Consider the following 23,717-nt stretch of genomic DNA (forward strand, 5'->3'; position numbering starts at 1 on the left):
TTGATGCCACGTATGATTGTTGAATCATACCAAGTGCCTCGGTAGCATAGGGGTTAGCACAAAACTATTATCGCTCGGGGCAGAGTTCAATTACAGCATCTTCTGAAAGGACTATTGTACGTCCTCCCCATGGAATGTGTGGGTTTTCTCCCACTAAGGCGTACCAGTTATTAGGTTAATTGGTCATTATAAAGTGTCCCGGGATTGGGCTAGGGTTAAATTGGTAGTTTGCTGGAGGCATGGTTCAAAGGGCCTATTCTATGCTGTATCTCTAAATAAATAAAGGAATAACATAGGACTAAGGATGTGAAAATATTTTGCAGGTGTTTCATTCTCATTCATAGAATGTTGGATTTGATATACGGGGATCAAAGGATGCAAAGGAAACTCAATCTTCACTGGCATCATTAATTTGTATCCACCATTTCAGAGTGCAGAATCTCTCTCCTGCTATCAAAATGAGAAAATGGAATTTGAAAGGAGTGAAGAGAGAAAGCATGGAATATAAAATAGACCAACACATTTAGCCAAGAGTAATGTCAGGGAACATGACTGAGATATATAAAATTATGAGGGTATAGATAGGGTAGACTGTAAGAAACTTTTACCATATGAGTAGATAAAACTAAAGGACATTGGGGCAAGAAGGAAGAAATTTAGGAGGATCTTTGGGTATTTGATTAAGACCTCAAATGCATTGCTTGAGAGTGGTAGAAAATTGGTTGATCTGAGCACTTGAATCTCTTAGGCATGGAATGCTGTTAATCAAATGCTAGGAGTAACACGGAAGGGTTCCCAGTGGATGGGTTGGGCTGAACAGCTGCTTCTATATTGTAGGATTCTACGACATTTTGACTCTTGTATACTTAGTCAAGGAATCCACCAACATTATAAACTGTCATATTCTTTATCAGATAGTTTGCATTAAATGTGAAAAAGATCACCTATTGTCATGGAGAGTAGGGACTTTCAGTCATAAGCAATGAGGCCATTTGGAAGATTGGCTTGGAAGCTCAGAGCCAATCAATTTGCTATATTTCTATCACTCATAATTAGGAACATATTTCACAGTACTGGCTTCTGATTTGAACTTTGCTGACATAAAACATGCGTCTTATGTTTGCTCTCCAAAAAACTTGTTTACATTAAAAAGCAGCTTGCAAAAACATTTTCTCTTTTCAACATAATTTCTACAACATGCCCAGCTTTTGTTCCATCTTAAAATTTAGTTCAACTCTAGTTTAGCTATTCTTCGCTAAAGTACATATTTATGGTTATTAGCAAACTAACTGCCTGCGTTTGAAGAACTGTCCTTTTTTTGGAAACCAGAGAAGGGATAGGGTTAAGGGAAGGAACTGTGATACATAAGCTGAAAACATTATACTGAGATTCATAAATTAGAATTTCATTGTAAATAACACTGCATCATGAGGTTTGATCCGAGACTAACCTGCTCCAAAGTGTAGCAGCACAATGATTGAAACATAGGGTACTTCTGCAGAAGCACTGAAGGAACATAAGCCATCATCATCCGTAAGAAAGTGCAAATACTATTATGAATATTATAAACCACAAGTATGTGACTGTCACATCCTCAAGTAACAAATTTAGCTTCCAATATACATTTCTGATAAATATGAATTTGAGGCAAAGGATCGGCTAAGACCTGACCAGTGGAACATGTTTGAATGAGTCCTATTCATGCTACCGTTGTCCCAAAATTTTACACAAGACTAAATCAAATGAAAATTAAAAGAATACAGAAAAATAAACTTTCATTTTGGGAAGGAGATACTCGTTAATTCTCCCCACAAAGAGATTGTCAGAAGTTATAAGAAGGCAGTTTTTGCCTGGGTTGGCATACTTAAGTAGCACAAGAAACTTTCCTGAATAAATCACTAGATGTAAAATAAACCAGCACAGAGGGGGAAAAAAACCAAATGGGATGAACCAAGCGTAGTATTTATCAATGCAAATGTTCTGAGAAGGTTTTGCTTTTGGAATTGGATCTTAAGTACGATTTGCATAACTTTTAAATAATCTTATCACATCAAAATGCTTCACTATTTCTCAATCCAATTAGTGCACAGTCAGCTGATTCTGGAGATGCTTTGCCAAATCAAATCATCTCCCTGTGGTTGCAACTTTAATCTCTTCTTCATTTCTTATTTCCATGCCTAGATGGACAAAACTACTTAGGTCCATAAGACACAGGGGCAGAATTAGGCCATTCAGCCCATCAGGTCTTCTCTGCCATTCCATCATGGCTGATCCTGGATCTCACTCAACCCCATTAACCTGCCTTCTTGCCATATCCTTTGATGCCTCGACCAATCAAGAAACTATCAACTTCTGCTTTCAATATACCCACAGACTTGGCCTTCACCGCAGTCGGTGGCAGAGCATTCCAGATTCACAACTCTCTAGTCTAAAAAAAAATTCCTCCTTACCTCTGTTCTGAAAGATCACCCCTCAACGTTGAGGTTGTGCCCTCTCATTCTGGATACTCTCACCATGAGAAACATGCTCTCCACATCTACCTTATTGCGTCCTTTCAACATTCAGTAGGTTTGCATTCTTCTAAATTCCAGTGAGTACAGGCCCAAAGCTGCCAAACGCTCCTCATATGTTAACCCCTTCATTCCAGAAATCATCCTTGGAACCTCCTGTGAACTCTCTCCAATGTCAACACATCCTTTCGGATATGGGGCCCAAAACTGTTGCCAATATTCCAAGTGCGGCCTGACACGTGTCTTATAAAGGCTCAGCATCATCTCCTTGCTTTTATATTCTATTCCCCTTGAAATAAATGCCAGCATTGCATTTGCCTTCTTTACCACAGACTCAACCTGTAAATTAACCTTCTAGGAATCTTGCACGAGAACTCCTAAGTCCCTCTGATGTTTGAATTTTCTCCCCATTTAGATAACAGTCTGTACTATTCCTTCTTTTACCACAATACATTATCATACATTTCCCAGCACTGTATTCCATCTGCCACTTTTTTTGCCCATTCTTCCAATTTGTCTGTCCTGCTGCAATCACATTGCTTCCTCAGCACCACCTATCTTCGTATCATCCACAAACTTTTCCACAAAGCCATCAATTCCATTATCTAAATCATGAACAAACAATGTGAGAAGTAGCAGTCCCAATACTGATCCCTGAGGAGCATTACTAGTCACTGGCAGCCAACCAGAAAAGGTCCCCTTTATTCCCACTCACTGTCTCTCGCCTGTCAGACATTCCTCTATCCATGCCAGTATCTTTCCTGTAACGCCATAGGGTTTCATCTTGTTAAGCAGCCTCATGTGTGGCACCTTATCAAATGTCTTTCTGAAAATCCAAATGATATCCACTGCCTCTCTTTTGTCCACCCTGCTTGTTACTTCCTCGAAAAACTCTTACAGATCTGAGAGATAGGATTTCCCTTTACAGAAACCATGTGACTTTGACTTATTTTATCATTAGTCTCCAATTACCCGAAAACCTCACCCTTAATAATACTCCAACACTTTCCGAACCACTGAGGTCAAGCTATCTGGCTTATCATTTCCTTTCTTTTGCCTTCCTTGCTTCTTAAAGAGTGGAGTGATATTTGCAATTTTCAATCCTCCAGGGCTATGCAGAATCAAGTGATTCAAGATCATGACCAATGCATCCATCGTCTCTTCAGCAACCTCTCTCAGGACTCTGGAAGGTAATCCATCGGGTACAGGTGACTTATCCACCTTAAGACCTTTCAGTTTGCCTAGCACATTTTCCTTTGTAATAGCAATGACACTCACTCCTTAGGAGCTCCTTGACGCTCACTGACCTCTGGCACACTGCTGGTGTCTTCCACAGTGAAGACTGATGCAAAGCACCTATTAAGTACATCTGCCATTTCTTTGTCCCCAAGAAGCACGTATCTACATTCTAAGGCATTTTGTATGACAGTTTCCAGTGGATTCAAGATTCAAGTTTACTTACTACGCAAGTAGTACAGCATGAACACCAACACAGCCAAGGGTGTGCGGGGAGCAGCCCAGAAGTGTCATCATTTATAGCTGGCCCATGCACTCAGCAAAACACAGAACAAGCAACTAAACATGCAAACAAGCCCTGTTCTTCCCTCCCTCCCACTCAGGTAGTCTTCTAATGCCAGGACAATGCATAATGCCCTGTCTCCAGCAGGCTCTGTTTTGGATGCAGTCATACACTGAAATTGGGCCTTCCAACTACCCCAGCAGACTCTCAGAGATTAGTTGGCCCAGGCTCCAACCAAAAGACCTCAATTTCCAGAGTTCTGATTCAATCATGGGGCTCAATTCTCGACATCATCCCCAGGATCCGTCAATCACTGAACACTAGGCCTCGATCTCCAGACTTGCCAATGAGAGGATTCTGAGCACAAGGCCTCGAACTCCAGTTCCACCGATTTATGAACCCGGAATATGAGGGATGAGGTGGGGTGGGGGGGTGGGGGTGGTCAACTGACCTTGCCCCTCCTGTCCACATGGAACTCTGAATCCAGAACCTAACAATTGATGGACTCTGGAGCATCCATGTTGCTCTGTCGGTCGGATCTCCCAGCCTGATCCACACCATGGCCACCGCTGCCCATCGTATCTGCCAATAAGAGGATACAATAGGGTCTTTCTTTATGTGGAGCTCAGAAAAATAGAGGGCTCAGCGGTAGGGAAATTCCAGGCAGCTTCTAGAGTAGGCTTCATGGTCGGCACAAGATTGCAGACCAAATGTGCTGTAGATTTTCTATGCTCGATCAAGGCCCTTCAAACACGAAGATTTCAGACTCCAGCCTGTCCTCTTAATTCCCCAGATCCCTGTCGCTAAAACCCTAACCTGACCACCAAATCCCATGTCCAAAACATCCCCACATACTGAAAAGCAACAAATTATAACTGAGCCATGACTTTAGCAGAAACCTGCTGTCCTGCTCACTGTTCCCAACAACATGGGCTGGGGCCAAAGAGGAGAAAGCCACGCCCATGGCGTCCAGCTGGACATGATTCAGATGGCCTGTCAACACAAAGCAAGTTCGGTCAATCCTCAGTGCAGGCCAGAGTGCACGCCTGTTCTTAGCTGACAGGAGTGCTGTTGCTACAGGCCATCCACTTCAATGTTCAATATGTTGTGCGTTCAGATCCTCTTCTGGAATTTGATTGAATTTATTACTTATATCCTTCATATTCATAGAAACATAGAAAACCGACAGCACAATACAGGAACTTCAGCCCACAAAGCTGTACCAAACATGTCCTTACCTTAGAAATACCTAGGCTTACCCCTAGCCCTCTATTTTTCTGAGCTCTATGTACCTCCACGTCCTTCCCGTAGTGAGGCAAACAGAATTGAGCACAGTACTCCAAATGGGGTCTGACCAGGGTCCTGTATAGCCGCAATATTACCTCTCAGCTCCTAAACTCAGAGATGAGAGGTAATGATGAAGGCCAATGCACCGACTGCCTTCTTAACCAGAGTCAACCTGCGCAGCAGCTTGAGTGTCCTATGGGCTCAGACCCCAAGAGGTGGTCCAGAATCTCTGGAGAAGGCCCCGAATCCTCGGCTTTGCTTGTTTCAGCGGCCGGGGCGGGGTCGAAGGTGATTGGCAGAGGATGGCGCTCAGGAGGCTGTATCAGAGGGGCTGGTCGGAGGCTCAAAGTTTTCGGACAGACGGACTCAGTGTCAGCTGTGGTTGGGTGCTTCCAATGCATCGGCAGTTGTTGGTGCCTGGAGGTTTATGGCAGGAAGTTCCTCCCTTTGCCACCTGCTATCGGGGACTCGGGAGTCGATCAGGACTTTTTTTTAAACCGTGCCCATGGTCTGTTCTTTATCAAATTATGGTATTGCTTTGCACTGCTGTAACTATATGTTATAATTATGTGGTTCTGTCAGTGTTAGTATTTGGTTTGTCCTGTTTTTCTGTGATATCACTCTGGAGGAACATTGTATCATTTCTTAATACATGCATGCATTTCTAAATGCTAATAAATGAGGACTAAGTGTTCTCATAATCTAAAAGATCCCTCTGATCCTCCACTCTGCCAAGAGTCTTACCATTAATGCTATATTCTGTCATCATATTTGACCTACCAGAATGAACCACCTCACACTTATCTGGGTTGAACTCCATCTGCCACTTCTCAGCCCAATTTGCATCCTATTAATGTCCCGCTGTAACATCTGGCAGCCCTCCACACTATCCACAGCACCCCCAACCTTTGTGTCATCAGCAAATTTACTATCCCATCCCTCCACTTTCTCATCCAGGTCATTTACAAAAGTTACGAAGAGTAGGGATCCCATAACAGATCCCTAAGGCATACCACCGGTCACTGACCTCCATGCAGAATATGACCCGCCTATAACCGCTCTTTGCCTTCTGTGGGCAAGCCAGTTCTGGATCCAAAAAACAAAGTCCCCTTGGATCCCATGCCTCCTTATTTTCTCAATAAGCCTTGCATGGGGTACCTTATCAAATGCCTTGCTGAAATCTATATATACTACATCTACTGCTGTACGTCAATGTGTTTAGTCACATCCTCAAAAAATGAGCAGTAAAAATCTTTGTTATGTCTCTCTCTAAATGTGCCATGTACAATTTATGATCATTTATAATAAATAGTATGGACAACATAACATAGAAATACAGTTGTGTCAGCATGAGTTAAATAGTCTGAGGGTCTGGTGGAAGAAACTGTCCTGGAGTCTGTTGGTCCTGGCTTTTATGCTGCAGTATCATTTCCCAGATGATAGCACTGGAACAGTTTGTGGTTGGGGTGACTCTGGTCGCCAATGATCCTTCGGTCTCTGTTTACACACTTGTCTTTGTAAATGTCCTGAACTGTGGGAAGTTCACATCTACAGATGTGCTGGGCTGAACACAGCACTCTCTGCAGAGTCCTCTGATTGCATATCAGGCAGTGATCAAGCCAGTCAGGATGCTCTTATTTGTGCCCGTATAAGATTTGGGGGCCCACACGAAACTTCTTCAACTGTCAGAGGTGAAAGAGGCTCTGTTGTGCCCTTTTCACCACACAGCTGGTATATACAGACCACACGTGATCCTCGGTGACGTTTATGCTGTTCACCCTTTCAACCCCAGATCCACTGACATCAATAGAGGTTAGCCTGTCTCCATTCCTCCTGTAGTCCACAAGCAGCTCCTTTGTTTTTGCGACATTGAGGGAGGGGTTTTTTTCTTGACACCATTGTGTCAGGGTGATGACTTCTCTGTAGGCTGCCTCATTATTATTTGAGATTAGACCAATCAGTGTAGTGTTGTCAGCAAATTTAATTAGCAGATTGGAGCTGTGGGTGGCAAAAGTCATGAGTATACAGAAAGTAAAGGAGGTGGCTTAGTACACCGCCCCAAGGGGTACCTGCGTTGAGGGTCGGACAGGAAGTCTAGGATCCAGCTATACAAGGTAGGTTGAAGGCGGAGGTCTCTGAGCCTGGAAGGAATTATGGTGTTGAATGCTGAACTGTAGTCCAAGAACAGTATTCTCACATAAGCATCCCCCTTCTCCAGATGTGTAAGGATGGTGTGCAGAGCTGTGGCTATTGCATCATGTCAGAGCTGTGGCTATTGCATCAAGATGGCTCTGGGATGCCATCTGGTCCCGCAGCCTTGTGACTGTCCACTCGTTGGAAATACCTGTGTACTTCAGCCTCAGAGATGACCAAGGTACAGATCACATCAGCTGTAGGTTTCTTCAGGGGCTCATCAGTATTGGCAATATCGACTTAAGCGTACAAAAGATTTAGCTCATCTGGGAGAGAAGCAGCGATGTTGGAAACTCCACTGTGTTTAGCATTATAGTCTGTGATGGTGTGCAGACCTTGCTATAAGATATGTGTGTTGTTGGACAATCTTGTCCCTATATTGCTTCACTGCCTAGATGACTTTGCGCAGATCTTAGCTGCATTTCTTGAGCTCCTGTTGGTTACCAGCAATGTAAGCTCTGTGTCACATGCTAAAGGCTGATTTATACTTGTGCGTCAAATGTATGCCGTAGGTACGGTGTAGCCACGAACCCTACGCTGTAGCCTAACGTGCACCTCTTCCAAAATGTAACTACGTGTCGCGGCGTCGCAGACCGCAACAACTGTGATTGGTCCACTTGGTAGCATCACATTTCCTCCTACACTGCAATAACGTGCCATTGGGCGACTGAAGGGCAGGGAAGGACCTCTGGCTGCAATGCTTTCCGTAAAGCTTTACAGACCTCCGAAATTATGGAGGACCCTGTGCTTGACGCCAGTTTGTAGCTAGCTGCTACAGCCTGTAGACTTCCACCTGAAGCTAAAACTCGAATGGTGATTGCCAGTCTCTGAGTATACTGTGCGTACACTGATGTGAAATAAATGGTTGGAGACAATGAACCAAATCATCAAATCTACCTGCCGACATCCGAAAATATTTGAAATGCATTTCCTCGTCCATTTCTCTCAGTGGCAGGACAAGCACAGAAAATTCACCCTCCTTCAGTTTCAGTCGCCATTGTTTGAAATTTGAGTTTCTTCGTGTTGAGTTTCCATAAGACCACAAGACAAAGGAGCAGGTTGGCCATTTGGCCCATCGAGTCTACTCCGCCGTTCTATCATGAGCTGATCCATTGTCCCATTTAGTTCCACTCCCCCTGCCTTCTCACAATAACCTTTGATGCCCCGGCTACTCAGATACCTATCAATTTCTGCCTTAAATACACCCAATGAGTTGACCTCCACTGCTGCCCGTGGCAACAAATTCCAGATTCACTACCCTCTGGCTGAAAAAATTTCTTCACATCTCTGTTCTGAATGGGCGCCCTTCAATCCTCAAGTCATGCCCTCTCGTACTAGACTCCCCCACCATGGGAAACAACTTTGCCACATCCACTCTGTCCATGCCCTTCAACATCCGAAATGTTTCTATGAGATCCCCCCTCATTCTTCTAAACTCCAAGGAGTACAGTCCAAGAGCGGACAAACGTTCCTCATATGTTAACCCTCTCATTCCCGGAATCATCATAGTGAATTATCTCTGCACCCTCTCCAACGTCAGCACATCCTTTCTTAAATAAGGACCCCAAAACTGCACACAGTACTCCAAGTGAGGTCTTACCAGTGCCTTATAGAGCCTCAACATCACATCCCTGCTTCTATACTCTATTCCTCTAGAAATGAATGCCAACATTACATTCGCCTTCTTCACCACCAACTCAACCTGGAGGTTAACCTTAAGGGTATACTGCATAAGGACTCCCAAGTCCCGTAGCATCTCAGAACTTTGAATTCTCTCCCCATTTAAATAACAGTCTGCCCATTTATTTCTTCTACCAAAGTGCATAGCCATACACTTTCCAACATTGTATTTCATTTGCCACTTCTCTGCCCATCCTCCCAATCTATCCAAGTCTCTCTGCAGACTCTGTTTCTTCAGCACTACCGGCCCCTCCACCTATCTTTGTATCATCAGCAAACTTAGCCACAAAGCCATCTATTCCATAACCCAAATCGTTGATGTACAAAGTAAAAAGAAGCAGCGCCAACACAGACCCCTGTGGAACACCACTGGTAACCGGCAGCCAGCCAGAATAGGATCCCTTTATTCCTACTGTTTTCTGCCAATCAGCCAATACTCTATCCACATATGTAGCTTCCCCGTAATTCCATGCGCTCTTAACTTGTTTAGCAGCCTCATGTGTGGCACCTTGTCAAAGGCCTTCTGAAAATCCAAATACACAACATCCACTGCATCTCCCTTGTCTAGCCTACTTGTAATTTCCTCAAAAAATTGCAATAGGTTTGTCAGGCAGGATTTTCTTTTAAGGAAACCATGCTAAGTTCTGCCTATCTTGTCATATGCCTCCAGGTACTCTGTAACCTCATCCTTGACAATCGACTCCAACAACTTCCCAACCACCAATGTCAAGCTTACAGGTCTGTAATTTCCTTTTTGCTTCCTTGCCCCCTTCTTAAATAGCAGAGTGACATTTGCAATCTTCCAGTCCTCTGGAACCATGCCAGAATCTATTGACTTTTGAAAGATCATTGCTAATGCCTCTGCAATCTCCACAGTTACTTCCTTAAGAACACGAGGGTGCATTCCATCTGGTCCGAGAAATTTATCTACCCTTAGACTATTCAGCTTCCTGGGTACTTTCTCTGTCATTATTAACTGTGCACACTTCTCTTCCCTGACACCCTGCAGTGTCTGGTATACTGCTATCTTCCTCAATGAAGACTGATGCAAAATACTCGTTCAGTTCCTCCACCATCTCCTTATCTCCCATTACAATTTCTCCAGCATCATTTTCTATCAGTCCTATATCTACTCTCACCTGTCTTTTACTCTTTTCTTTTTCAATCTTTTTATTAGTTTCAACATCATACACATTACAAAAAATAAGTACAGAGCAATTGGGATTGTATTAATTATTAATAATGTTATAAAAGTACACAGTTAAGTAACACATAGTTAGTAAACCTCCCAAAATATCAAATTAGCAATATATAAAAAAGTATACATAAAATACAAAAATATCATTAAAAAACAGAAAAAGAAAAAAATATCCCATTAGAAAAAAAAACTAATCTACCCAAACTAAAAGAAAACTAAGGAAAAGAAAGGGCTATTATGATACCTCAGATAGAGCCAATAGTGTCGTCACTTCCGCTCCTCTCCCCATATATTGAAATCACAAAATAAATTTGGAAAGGGTCAAATTACATCATGTGGAAATATTGAATAAATGGTCTCCAAGTCTTATCAAATTTAATAGATGGGTCATAAATGACACTTCTAATTTTTCTAGATTTTAAACAAGACATAGTTTGAGAAAACCAATGAAATGTAGTAGGAGGATTAATCTCTTTCCAATTCAATAGTATAGATCTTCTAGCCATTAGAGTAACAAAAGCAATCATCTGACAAGCTGAGGAGGTCAAATGAAGTTTTTCTATCATTGGTCAACCAAAGATGGCAGTAATAGGATGAGGTTGTAAATCAATATTCAAGACAGTCGAAATAATATCAAAAATATCTTCCCAATGTTTCAATAAAGGGCAAGACCAAAACATACGAGTTAATGAGGCTATCTCAGTGACATCTATCACATACAGGGTCTATACGAGAGTAAATAACCAGTTAATTTATCCTTGGACATAGGAGCCCTGTGTACAACTTTAAACTGTATCAATGGATGTTTAGCACATATAGAGGAAGAGTTAACTAGTTGAAAAATCTTTTGCCATTTCTCAGTAGGTAAGGTAAGCTTAAGTTCCCTTTCCCAATCATTCTTAATTGTATTTGAAACATCTGGATTTATTTTCCTCATCATATTATTTATAATTGCTATTGAACCTTTCTGAAAAAGGTTTAAATCCAAAATTTTTCCCAATATATCAATAGAATATGAAATCAGAAAGGTTGTAAGAATAGTATTTAAAAAGTTTCTAATCTGTAAATATCTAAAAAAAATGGGATCTAGGTAAATTATATTCATTAGATAATTGTTCAAAAGACATAAAACAATTATCTAAAAATAAATCAGAAAAACATTATACCTTTTGTTTTCCAGACCAGACAGGCTTGATCCAAAAAAGGGGGATGAAAAAAAGTTGGATACAATAGGGCTTGCTAAAATAAATTGATTCAATCCAAAAAATTTTCAAAATTGAAACCATATTTGAAGAGTATATTTAACTATTGGGTTATCAATTTGCTTGTCCAATTTAGAGAAGTCAGAAGGAAGTGGGGTCCCTAGAATAGAACCAAATTTTTAAATAACGAATATTAATTGCCCAATAGTAAAATCTAAAATTTGGCAATCTTTTATTCTTTATATACTTGAAAAAGCTTAGTATCCTCTTTTGAAATTATTTGCTAGCTTCCTTTCATAGTTCATTTTATCCCTCTTAATAACCTTCTTAGTTTCCTTTTGCTAGCTTTTAGAAACTTCCCAATCCTCTGTCTTCCCACTAATTTTTGCTTCCTTGTATGCCCTCTCCTTTGCTTTAACCTTGGCTTTGACTTCTCTTGTCAGCCAGTTGCATCCTTTTCCCATTCAAAAATTTCTCTTTTGGAATATATCTGTCTTGCACCTTCCTCACTTCTCGCATAAATTCCAGCCACTGCTGCTCCACCATCCTTCCCGCTAGTGTCCCTTTCCAGTCAACTTTGGCCAGTTCCTCTCTCATTTCCTTTACTCCACTGAAATACTGACACACCAGATTTCGGCTTCTCATTCTCAAATTTCAGTGAACTCAATCATGTTATGATCACTGCCTCCTAAGGGTTCCTTCACCTCAATCTCTAATCATCTCTGGTTCATTACACAATACCCAATCCAGTACAGCCAATCCCCTAGTGCGCTCAACAAGCTGTTCTAAAAAGCCAAAGAAACACACAGCGCCATAGAAACCCCACCGCCAACTAACGTTTTGGCAGTGAATTGCAGAGCGACGCAGACACACAAGTATAAATCAGCCTTTAATGCTGCTGCAAGTTTATGGTTAGGGTGACTGGTGCCCCTGATCAGCCTTCCTTATACACCTGCTGCTGTAAATGTCCTCAATGGAGGCAAGTTCACATCCACAGATGTGCTGGGCTTTCCGTACCACTCTGCAGTGCCCAGTGATCAAGGTTGGTGCAGTTCCCGTACCAGGTGGTGATACAGCCAGTCAGGATGCTCTCAATGGTGTCCTGCAGGTCTTGAGGATTTGGAGGCTCATGCTGAACTTGGCACCTGATGTAGAAGACGCTGTCCTTTTCTTTGCCACAGCAGTCCCAAGTGTTATCTTTGGTGATGTGTATACCAAGGAACTTGAAACTACTGTATTCACCCTTTCAACTGCAGTCCCATTGATGTTGATTGGGTTGAACATGGTTCCAGTCTTGGCACCTCTGTGTCAGGGAGTTAACCACTCTGTAGGCTGTTATGTCATCGCTAGAAAAAGGCTGATCCATGTGTCATCCGCAAATTTGATCAGCAGATTGAAGCTGTGTGGCAGCAGTTGTGGGTGTAAAGGGAGTAGAAGAGGGGACTCAGGATACAACCCTGGGGGACACCTGTGTTGAAGGTCAAAGGTGAAAGCCCATCCTTACCACCTGTCAGCCATCCAATAGGAAACTGTTGTGCATGATAATCCCAATCACCAGTTTCCAAGATAACTCAAACCACCCCATTTTGCACCAACACTCATCCCACGGTCAAGGTGACTTGGATCACCTTTCTTCCCCATTCTCATGCTTGGTCTGAACAACTGAACCTCTTCACCATGTCCATGTGCTTCCATGCATTGAATTGCTGTCACAATTGCCCATTAAGCTATTTGGCATTAACAAGTAGGTATACTGAATAAAGTGGCCACAGAATGTTACATCTGGTGAATTTTTGTTCAGCAACCAATTGCTTTTACTTTACAGCACTGGTTGTCTGTAATTTCCCCCTTGTTCTTTTCCCATGCCTAGAAAATTCCCTGAAATCCACATTCAGTTTCAACCAGCCTTGAAAGCAGTTTTCAGAGCCATACATTTCAATTGCTCTTACAATACCAGGTTCCATGCCATACCCTTGCAAGTGAAATCCTCAAAAATGATTCTATGGATCCCTTCCAAAACCCTCAGATCACATTAAAAATGGTGAGAATTGCATGCAACACTGGATGACCTGCAAATTCACTTTTGATACACAAGCACATATTCCATCTCCTACTCCCAGCTACACTCCAGCCCTAGCATCCTTCCTAGCTCCTCCCACTGGGCACCTTTTCCATCCATGTCCCATTCAACTAACTAGCCCCATTCATGGCTGCATGCGGCCAACACATCTGGAAATTGGTATTAAGGAGTTTCAGTCAAGGAAGAGGAAAAATTATAATAATGACAAATTCTGAGAAAGATACAAATCTGAATTGTAACTTTGAAGGGACCCAACCCCTCCCACTGCATGCAATTCTACCAAGCACTGCTCCTCAAAAATCAGATTTAATTAAAATTAATCAATACTCCTGTGTCAAAAATGTTCTAAAGTGCTGATGACAGTGCAACAAATAAAATTCGTCACAGCAGTGTATACATAAAACATTTTAATTTCTGATTTGCATCTTGTTGCTTCCACTGTCGATTGTACAAATTTAACCACTACTTTGTTTTGCAGCGAGCCTCTTGTCTCTCTCTTCAGCAATGGTAAGGCGGATACCCTTTCCACGAGGCAAGGAAACCCATGGCTTGTTACCCTGTGATGAAAATAGATCATTCATAAATCAATCCGTTCCTGTGGTCTACAGTTCCAGTAACATGAGCTCAATAATCACTTAATTCAACACCACTTAACTTTCACCATTGCCTGTCACCCTCCTCCTTGCTTTGCCCAGAAAGCAATGACACACTGCATTATAATTAGCATATTTCACAATCATGTTGTGAGTGTTGATTTTGACAGCCTGTTCAGACATGTACACTACCTTGATACAAAAAAAACTATTGTACATTGGTGTATCACAAAACTAAACCCCACTCACAAAACATTCTAGAATAGGTGGAAATATTTAAAGGAGCACAGTTAACACATAAATTCATCACTAACAGAGTATAAAATTACACAAGACAAAGGAAACAGAACTCAGCAATCATGCGAGTAATCATTTGAATCAAAGTCCGGAAATCTATAAATCAAACTGTAGAACATTTAAATAGTGCTTTCATAACCAAAAAATATCATCCCAAAATATATAACCATTTAAGTACCTTAAAGTGCAGTCAGTTATATGCACCAAATGGTTGTGCAGGGGGGAGACTGCACAAACAGCAAGAGATTAGTTCCATTTCTTTCTCCTGCGAACCCCCATTCCACCCACAAAAAAACAGAGCTCTTCTTTAAATAATGCCATGGGAGTTATATTCACTTTGAGGAAAATAGGGATTTGGTACCTCACCATAAAGGCAGCATTTTCAATGCTCAGTAGTCCCTCAGTGCTGCACTGGGGTCTACTGAAGTGACTGTATCTTCTAGCTTAGAAGACATCACTAACAGCAAGTCATAAAATACACAAAGTTTCATCACCAGTCACACAAACCTGAACACTGAACCAACTATACCAATGTACAGCAGTTAGGTTTTGTATCAAGAGTGAAGGGTTTCAGCCCAAAACATCAACTGATGATTCCCCTTCATTGCTACTGCTCAGCTTACTGAGTTCCTCCTGCATTTTGTGCATTGTTCAAGATTTCCAGCAAACTGCAACATGTGTTAGTAATTGTGTTTAAAGATATGTTCAAGTTTACTGGTCCAAAAACAAACTATGCTGCCATACAGTTCCTACGACTATTTCCAATTAATACTGTTATCTATAACCAAACATTTCACAAAAACACACATAAGATTCTGCAGATGCTGGAAATCCAGAACACAATGCTGGAGAAACTAAGGTCAGGCAGCATCTATGGAAATGAATACAGTTGATGTTTGGGGCTGAGACCTTTCATCAGATGACTGGAGAGGAATAGGGAAGACTCTAGAATATAATGGTGCGAAGGAGGACAAGCCATTCGATAGATGGGAAGGCAGGTGGGCAGGGGAGGCGATGAAGTAAAAAACTTCACAGGTGCCCAGTGAAAAAGGCAAAGGGCTGGAGAAGAAGCAGGGGCACCGGGGGAGGTGACAGACAGGTGAGGGAATAAGGGCCCAGAGTGGGGAAATTTAAGAGGGAAGGGAAGGGAAAAAATTGACAGCACTAAGATTTATACTCACCTTTCCAATAACAAAAATGTTGGAAAGCCTGGTAGCAAAGCTATTACCATTGGCATCCTTTACGTGAACAACATCGAAAGAGCCAGGATGCCTCTCCCGGTTTGTGATTACCCCAATACGGCCCAAGTTAGCACCTCCTATCACCATACACAAGTTGCCTGCAGGTACAAAGAAATGGGACAACGGGTTAATAGGAGACAAATTATACTTTTTTTCCAGATGGAATGTTATTAACTTACAAAGTCTGTGCTATATCCTACAGAAATATTATGCACATTTACATCTTGTTATAATCAGGTACCAAAAATCTCTCAGACAGCAGCCAAGCCACTTTTACAATCAATTATTTCCATGTGTCTTCAGTTGAAGTAATACAAACTGGCTTTGATACAATTCAACATCAATCTGTAAATCAGAGTGCACATTGCTAGAACATTTATATGTGGAACAATAGTGGAAATGTTCAAGTTCCTGCCTTTTTCAGTATATCAATGCTAATGTTCTGAAGAGTTTGTCATTTAATACAGAACAAAATTCCTACAATCTCTCTGGTTTGAGGAACTATTTTTAAAGAAATATCTTGCACCCTAAATTGTAAGTGCACATTGAAACCTACCAGAAAAAGTTCTCAATTAGCATTTTAATCACTGTTGTTGCATGTGGGTGTCAAGAAGGTCATGACACTTGTCATCTCAGAAAACAAAGGGCAAAGCTCAAGTTAGGGCCTTGCTGAATGGTTCTTCACAACTCTTCTTCAGGTCATGCATCTACATATTGCTAATGCAAGACCAACAAATTACAGCCATCTAGCCAGCTCCATAGTAGCAAATACTAAGTTACCAGTTTCCAGTGCTCAACATTAACCATGTGTGTTATAACTGACGAGTGCAGTTTGAGCAATTCTGTGAAAATGTTATACCCACACCCACAGCAAGATTACAGAACACAGTATCAAAATATTAGCCTTTCAAACCCTGGATCCTGGCACAAGTGTCTTGGTAACACTTAACGCTAAGCCGATGACACCCTTGGGACAAGTGTGAGCCTATGTAAAAGTGAGAAGAAGAGCGAACGTATACTCCCTGGACAGTCTTTAGCCAAAGGGAAGGCAAAAGGACGAAATGTACCAAAAGATCTCACCACTTACTGAACTGTGCATTAGGTCGTTAACCAGAAAGGTCCATGGTTGGAGCTACTGAGATACAAGTACCAAAACCCCGGAGAGAAATATAAATGCATTTTTGAATACAGATACACATTGAGCCATTTACTGAGCTACCGATTTAAGTTTTTAGTCATGCATGGAAGTAGACTGCCAAAACTTCCTGAAACAGTTCCATGAAACAGAACACAATTTTACTGTAGTTATTGAATTATTGAACCAAAACTCCATCCCAAAATTTTTAATTTTACAAGTATGCTTTGGGGTATGAAAAAGCTTAAATATGCCACTGAAGGGTAAATTTCAGATTCACAGGACAGCCAGACACACAGAAGGAAGGAATTACAAATAAATGAGAATCACTTTACTTATTGCTGGTATATGGAACATACCAGAATTGATTGTGGTTCAATGCCCAGACATAAAATACCAGAACAGACAACATAAAAGCAACCAATTTACAAGCCAATAGTGCAAACCAGCATGAGCACTCAATTAGCAGAATGGTCATTCACAAACAAATAACCAAAAATTAAATAAACGTGAACACATGAACAGACTCAATTTTCAAGAGAACAAGAGCAGGAAACACCACTTAAAGGGACAGCTAGGGTTATTACACCCAAATTTTGTTGAGAAACAAAAGCAGCTTCGGAAGTGAGGTGTAGTCCTGGTGGTGATGGATTCCATCAGGGACCAAGTATTCCAGAGTCTCCCTGATGGCAATTTGGTGAATGGGTGACTGCTAGGGTGGGTGGAGTCAGCAGTTAATTTTTCCAGTACTTTTCTTTGCTCTGGAAATGAGCAACTTCTAATGTCCGTAGCTGACAGCCAACGATCTTCTCCACTGTGGACCATTCATTGCAACATAGACTTTAAGAGGGAAGAGGCAGTGGAGAATCAAACAGCGATAGAGATGGTCACAACATTCTCAATGATAGCTCAGTAAAAATCCATCAGGATACTCTGAAATGCTAAGGTTCCTAAGCTAGTGCAGGAGGGACAATCTGCTGAACTATCTAGTGGTGAGTGCAACATGCTTGTCCCACTTCAATGTATTGATTATTGTAATACCCAAGAATTTGAATGACTCAACTATACACAGCCTGACCATTAAGTTCCAAGGGGTGGCAGGTAGGAGGCTGTCAGTGGAAGCCAATCCTCATTTCCACTGCCTTGATAGCATCAAGCCCCATGTTGTTACAAGCATACCATACTGCAGGATGGTCTACTTCTCTGATAGCAGGTCACATTATTAGAGATGAGACCAACCAGTCATGTTATTCACAAATTTTAGGACTTTAATGGATTTCTCAATGGAGGTATAGTCACTTGTATAAAGTGAGGAGCGCTTACAGACATTGGACCAGTCAAGTCGGAGGCCAGCCTTGAATACTGCTTACTTCCTATCACAAGGTTGTAATCCATTGCCAGACACTGGGCTAGCTTGCTGTGGAGCAACCATGGATCCACTGTGTTAAAGACTGAGCTAAAATCCACAACAAGATCCTCACAGTTGTTGGGGGAGTCTAAATGTTAAAGAACGTAGTGAAGCACAGCCAAAAAAATTTGTAGGTTGGGAATCATTTGGAGGGAGTGCAGAAGAATGACTGAAGGAATGAATGGCATTCATTGTGATCTAAAGGAAAAATTGCAGATTAACAGAAATTTTTCTGAATTTCTGGGAGGCCGGGTGGGTTATGATTTATCAAAAATTGTTAAGCTTTCTTTTAACCTTCACTTTAAAAGATCTAACATTGTTTATTGCCTAGAATCCTTGCTATTCAACATTATTCATTTAAACCTCAGCCTTACCAAACATCTTTGGATCCACATTTCCAACCTTTCTCCAGACGTTGGAAGACAAAATGTCCATAAACTCTTATGATTATGAATACAAAGTTAGATACTTTGCCAGAAATCCAAATTTAAAACAAAGCATTGGAAGCACTTGGATGGTCAGAACATCTTATGGTGAAGAACACATTAATCATTCAAATCAATGTGCCTTTCATCGACCTGCATTAACTATCCTCATCTCTACGTACTGTCTGACACATATTGAAGTATTTTCTATAAACTAGTTTCAACTCAAAACATATTGTCCATCCTGTAAAAATCTGGATACCTGTGTCAAACTTAATGAAGTCCGTGATCTTGCCAGTATCCAGATCAATCTGCACAGTATCATTGACCTTGATCAGAGGATCTGGATAGCGAATAGTTCGCGCATCATGTGTAACGAGATGTGGAATTCCCTTGGTGCCCACTCGGATCCTCCTCACTTTACACAGCTTGTACTACAAAATCAATAAAAATAATTCATTATTCACATAAAGCAATTGGGGATAAAATCTTAACTTTGTAATTGAAATGTCTCCACTTCTGGTTTTTGACAACTATGCATTATTGCCTAAACTCAAAAATATGGCACTCCTGAGTAGGAATGAAACTACACTATCCTTCATGTGCAAAACTATTAAAATATTACAGAGCAACACAAAATGCTGGCAGAAACCAGCAGGTCAGGCAGCATCTGTGGAAATGAATAAACAGTCAACGTTCCTGGCTGAGATCATTCTTCAGGACTCAGCTTTTTTTTTAATCTTTGGGGTACACTACCCTATGAAATAGTATTTCCAAAGATACTGGGAACTATGGTTACTAGAAAACATTGTGATGAAAGATTCTCATTGCATCCTTGCTGGATCCAAATTAATTCATGGGTTCAATTCTCGGCACTGTCGTAAGCAGTTTGTACGTTCACCCCGTGACCGCACGGGTTTCACTGGGTGCTCCGGTTTCCTCCCACAATCCAAAAGCATACCAGTCGGTAGGCTAATTGGATATTGTGAACTGTCCCACGATCAGGGTCCGCGGAGCGGTGCAGCTCGAAGGGCCTGCTTCGCACTGTATGTCAATAAACAAACAAACTGGGCTCAATGGCCCTGCGTGAATAAACCACAGGCCTCCAAATTTAGAAGATGGAATATCAAAGTGCACAGCTTGGCTGTTGAAGGGGAAGATCATTCTCGCAACTTTCGTAGTTGACAAGGAGGACATGACCTCATGTAATAAAAATTAATCTGTCTTAATATTCATTAAATCACCAGGTAATCTGCTAAGATACTGTATTTGACCCAATACCGTCACCTGCACAACAGTGGACTAGAAAGAATCGGATCACAATTAAAATAATTTCATTCCATCTTTAAATCAATTTAATTTTAGCATTTAATTTATTTAGAATGGTCAAATGGGCTACGGAACAGCCTAGTATAAACAGCAGCAGTTAACATAGTGCTGTCAGTGTTGAGGACTGGGTTTCAATTCCTGCCAGTCTGTCTGTAAGGAGTTTGTATGTTCTCCCTGTGACACCAGTTTCCTCCCAAATTTCAAATACGTATGGTCAGGATTAGTGAGTTGTGGGCATAGTACTTTGGCACTGTAAGTACGGCAACACTTGTGAACTCCCAAGACAAGTTAATTTTAATTCAAACACATTTCGTTTCTGTATTGCAAAGTACCCGTTTCAAAATAAAGTTGAGTATCTGAGGATGTCACCCACGTGAACCTGCCAATTAGTTTATCTTTCACATGCAAGCAAATAAGCGTGGAAAGGACAGATATCATCAACTCCTCTGAGCAGATATCGTATTTGCCTCCAGTCCACAATACCAGGAACACACTGGGCCAAATCAGGCTTCCCTTTGGAACCTGCCAGCCTATTCAGTTTTTTTTTGAGTCTGCATATCGAAACAATTCAAGATAGTTCCAAGAGTCAGGTGCCTATGCAACTGACCCTTTGCTCCTCTACAAAACTCGCCAGCTAAAGAATATGATGCATTGAAGAAAGGAAACAGGTGGACTTTGCATCCAACCCTAGGTTTACAATAGAGAACTGTGGGAGGAAAAAGCTATTTTACTTTGCTTTCACTCAATATTTAGTTAGTTTGTAAACGTCTTGAGACTGCAGGGCTACTTGCTGCTTTGAGTCCATGCTACCATAAGACAATGTAATATTTTAAACAATGATTGACATTATCCAAAACTAAGCAAAATTTAATGACAGTAGTAGCAGAGGGAACACTGCCTGGCTTGATTGCCCTATCACCAATTTAGGATAAAATAGTGCTCTCAGCTTTGTAGGCTTCCAATATACACTCGGTTATTTTATTAGGGACACTTGCTTGTTAATGCAAGTACCTAATCGACACTTATGCAGCAGAAACTCAATGTATAACAGCATACTGACAGTCAAGAGGTTCAGAACAAGAAAGGTGATCTAAATGACTATGACTGCAGAATTTCTGGCACCAGATGGGGTAGTTTGAGCATCTCAGAAACTGATCTTCAGCGATTTTCATACACAAACCTCTTGAATTTACAGAGAATGGTACAAAAAACAAAAAATCCAGCAGTTTGCAAATCTGTGCACAATAATGCCTCCCTAAATGAGAGGTCAGAGGGGAATGGCCAGGCTGGTTCAAGCTGACAGGAAGGTGATTCTAAATCAAATAACCACAGTGGTGTGCAGAACAGAATCTATTAATGCACAACACGTCAAACTTAAGTGGTTGGGTACTCCAGCGAAGGACACACTGGGTTCCGCTTCGGTACCTAATAAAGTGGTCACAGTTGACCATTCAATATTTAGTCCAAAGACTAGGCTCCAACGCATGACAAGAACAAACCTGTATACTCAACACAACCAACAGTACAAAGAAGAGTGCTTTGCATGTGAAGGAAAGCAGGCTGAACACATCACACCAAGGCACAGCTGTTTAACAATGCACAATGGAGTTGTTACCTTTGCTTCCTCAGCAGTTATTCTGTGCACAGCAAAACGACCTTTTGTATCGTAGATCAGACGGAAGTGCTCACCCGTCTTATCGATGCTGATGACATCTGAAAATGAACAAAGATGGACAATTTTATAAACTAGGTTCTGTCCTTGAGTCCATGGTAGAGCCCACTACGTACAGGTCAACACTACCTACAATACCTAGCAGCATTTTAACAAGAGACACCCCGAAGCCACAATCTCTAGTCCACAGGAAGTACAATTCTGCCATGCCTACAACCCATACTTCAGACCATCTTAGCTCATTTGAATTTGGGGAAAACTCAAACAAGTATTAGCAATTTTCATTTAGAGGTTGCCATTAATGTGTATCCCACAATACACAATATTAACATCAAATCTGACACCAGGTCACAGTAAATATGTTTTGAAACAGATGACAAAACTCTGTTATAAGGGATAGATTTTGGTTGCATTTAACAAAATGACAGAAAATGAAGAATACCAGGTAAAGAATCACAGGACACAAGCTAAGCCAATTATGGCACTGCTGATGTACAAATAGCATGGAACTGTTTTGGAAATTGAAATCTACAGCAAAAGCATTAGAACTCAACAGTGCTGAAACAGAATGCTGCTACAGTTCAGAAAGTGAGAATGACAGACAAATACTAAACTTAAACACCGTCAAAGATTTGAATGAGAGGTTTTAATCCAATTTGATGCTGTTCACTAAGAAATACCACAGCGATGTCTTTATTATGTCACCTTGCCCAAGGTATTCAATTCAAAGCAAACACTATCTTATACATAGATACAGAACCTCCTCGTGCTTACCCATGAATCCAGCAGGATAGGTGATATCTGTGCGAACTTTGCCATCAATCTTGATGAATCTCTGCATGCAAATTTTCTTGACTTCATCACCAGTCAAGGCATACTTTAGTCTATTTCTGAGGAAAATGATGAGGGGCAGACATTCCCGGAGTTTGTGGGGACCAGTGGATGGACGTGGAGCCTAAAGAAGTGAAAAGCTTTAGTTCACAAATACACAGGAACAATATATTCAAATAGAAAAATGTGAAAGTATCTAAACAGTCAACATTATTCAGCTTTTCTTCAAACAGTGGATTTCTTTATTCAACATCACAAGTCTCCAGTTACCAAATGGTCATTATTACAACCATCATTGTACTAGCCATTAAAATTCCATTTGTTTTGCATCAACTTGTATATTTTCTGTCTTCAGAAACTATAACTTCTCTCAGATCTGATGAAAGGCCACCAACCCAATGAGTTAACCAGTTCACTGCCATTGGATGATTATTTCCAACATATTTTTAATGCTAGAGCAGAATTACCCGTGTCTGTTTTGCAGTAACCCAGATTCCATGCACATGATATAAATACTGGCCATTTTGACCAGTAGTGGAGAAAAACTAACTTCCTTTTAATTAACAACTGTTAAGACATCGATTGGAGATTGTAAAGGAGCTACTATGAACAACTACGTGGGAAGAAACACCCATTCCCCCTTTCAACAGAAGGAAACTCAAATGATCCGATTTCAATTGGAATTGATAGAGCAAGAGAGAAACACGTACCAACCCCACCTCCTGAAATAAAGCACAACCAAATCTAACAGTGCAGTCACTTCATCTTGATACTTACAAACACTCCCGTCAGTTTATCCAGCATCCAGTGGCGCGGAGCCGCCAAGCGCTTCAAGTGTTTCTTAGGGCCTCGGGCCTACGTGAACAGAAAAGGCTGTTTAGTTATAGGTTTGGACGGAAGGACCAATGAGAGGTTCGGATACCCGACTTTCCGCTCGTATTCCCCTACTCCGACTCTCCCATGGAAGTCCAGCTCACGGGAAGCGGGAAAACCGCCAAGACCCCGATTGGCATGGATCGAGCCGGGCCTGGACATACGGCACCGAACATCCCCGTCAAACCTGCGCTTTCATTTTACTACACCGTGAGGCTGATCCGCGGCCTGGCCCACTTGTGGC

General features: G+C 41.4%; 1 protein-coding gene across 1 annotated transcript; it reads right to left on the bottom strand.

Annotated features, from left to right (window-relative positions):
- Positions 1-14,061: 14,061 nt before the first annotated feature.
- On the bottom strand, positions 14,062-23,534 carry rps4x (ribosomal protein S4 X-linked). Its single transcript, XM_063060643.1, has 6 exons — positions 23,378-23,534; positions 22,544-22,724; positions 21,713-21,810; positions 19,031-19,202; positions 15,741-15,898; positions 14,062-14,226 (listed from the first exon to the last, which is right to left on the bottom strand). Exons 1-6 carry the CDS (start codon positions 23,402-23,404, stop codon positions 14,125-14,127), a joined length of 738 nt encoding a protein of 245 aa, XP_062916713.1. The 5' UTR covers positions 23,405-23,534; the 3' UTR covers positions 14,062-14,124.
- Between the last annotated feature and the right edge of the window lie 183 nt (positions 23,535-23,717).

The sequence above is a fragment of the Mobula hypostoma genome, chromosome 10 (assembly GCF_963921235.1).
Source record: "Mobula hypostoma chromosome 10, sMobHyp1.1, whole genome shotgun sequence".
In the NCBI taxonomy this organism is placed as follows: domain Eukaryota; kingdom Metazoa; phylum Chordata; class Chondrichthyes; order Myliobatiformes; family Myliobatidae; genus Mobula; species Mobula hypostoma.

Coding starts and splice junctions, on each gene's coding strand:
- rps4x (XM_063060643.1), bottom strand. CDS start 23,404: ATGCTGGATAAACTGACGGGAGTGTTT. Junction 19,203..21,712: donor TAACTGCTGAGGAAGCAAAG/GTAACAACTCCA, acceptor TTGATTTTGTAG/TACAAGCTGTGTAAAGTGAG. Junction 15,899..19,030: donor CTTCATTAAGTTTGACACAG/GTATCCAGATTT, acceptor TTGTACCTGCAG/GCAACTTGTGTATGGTGATA.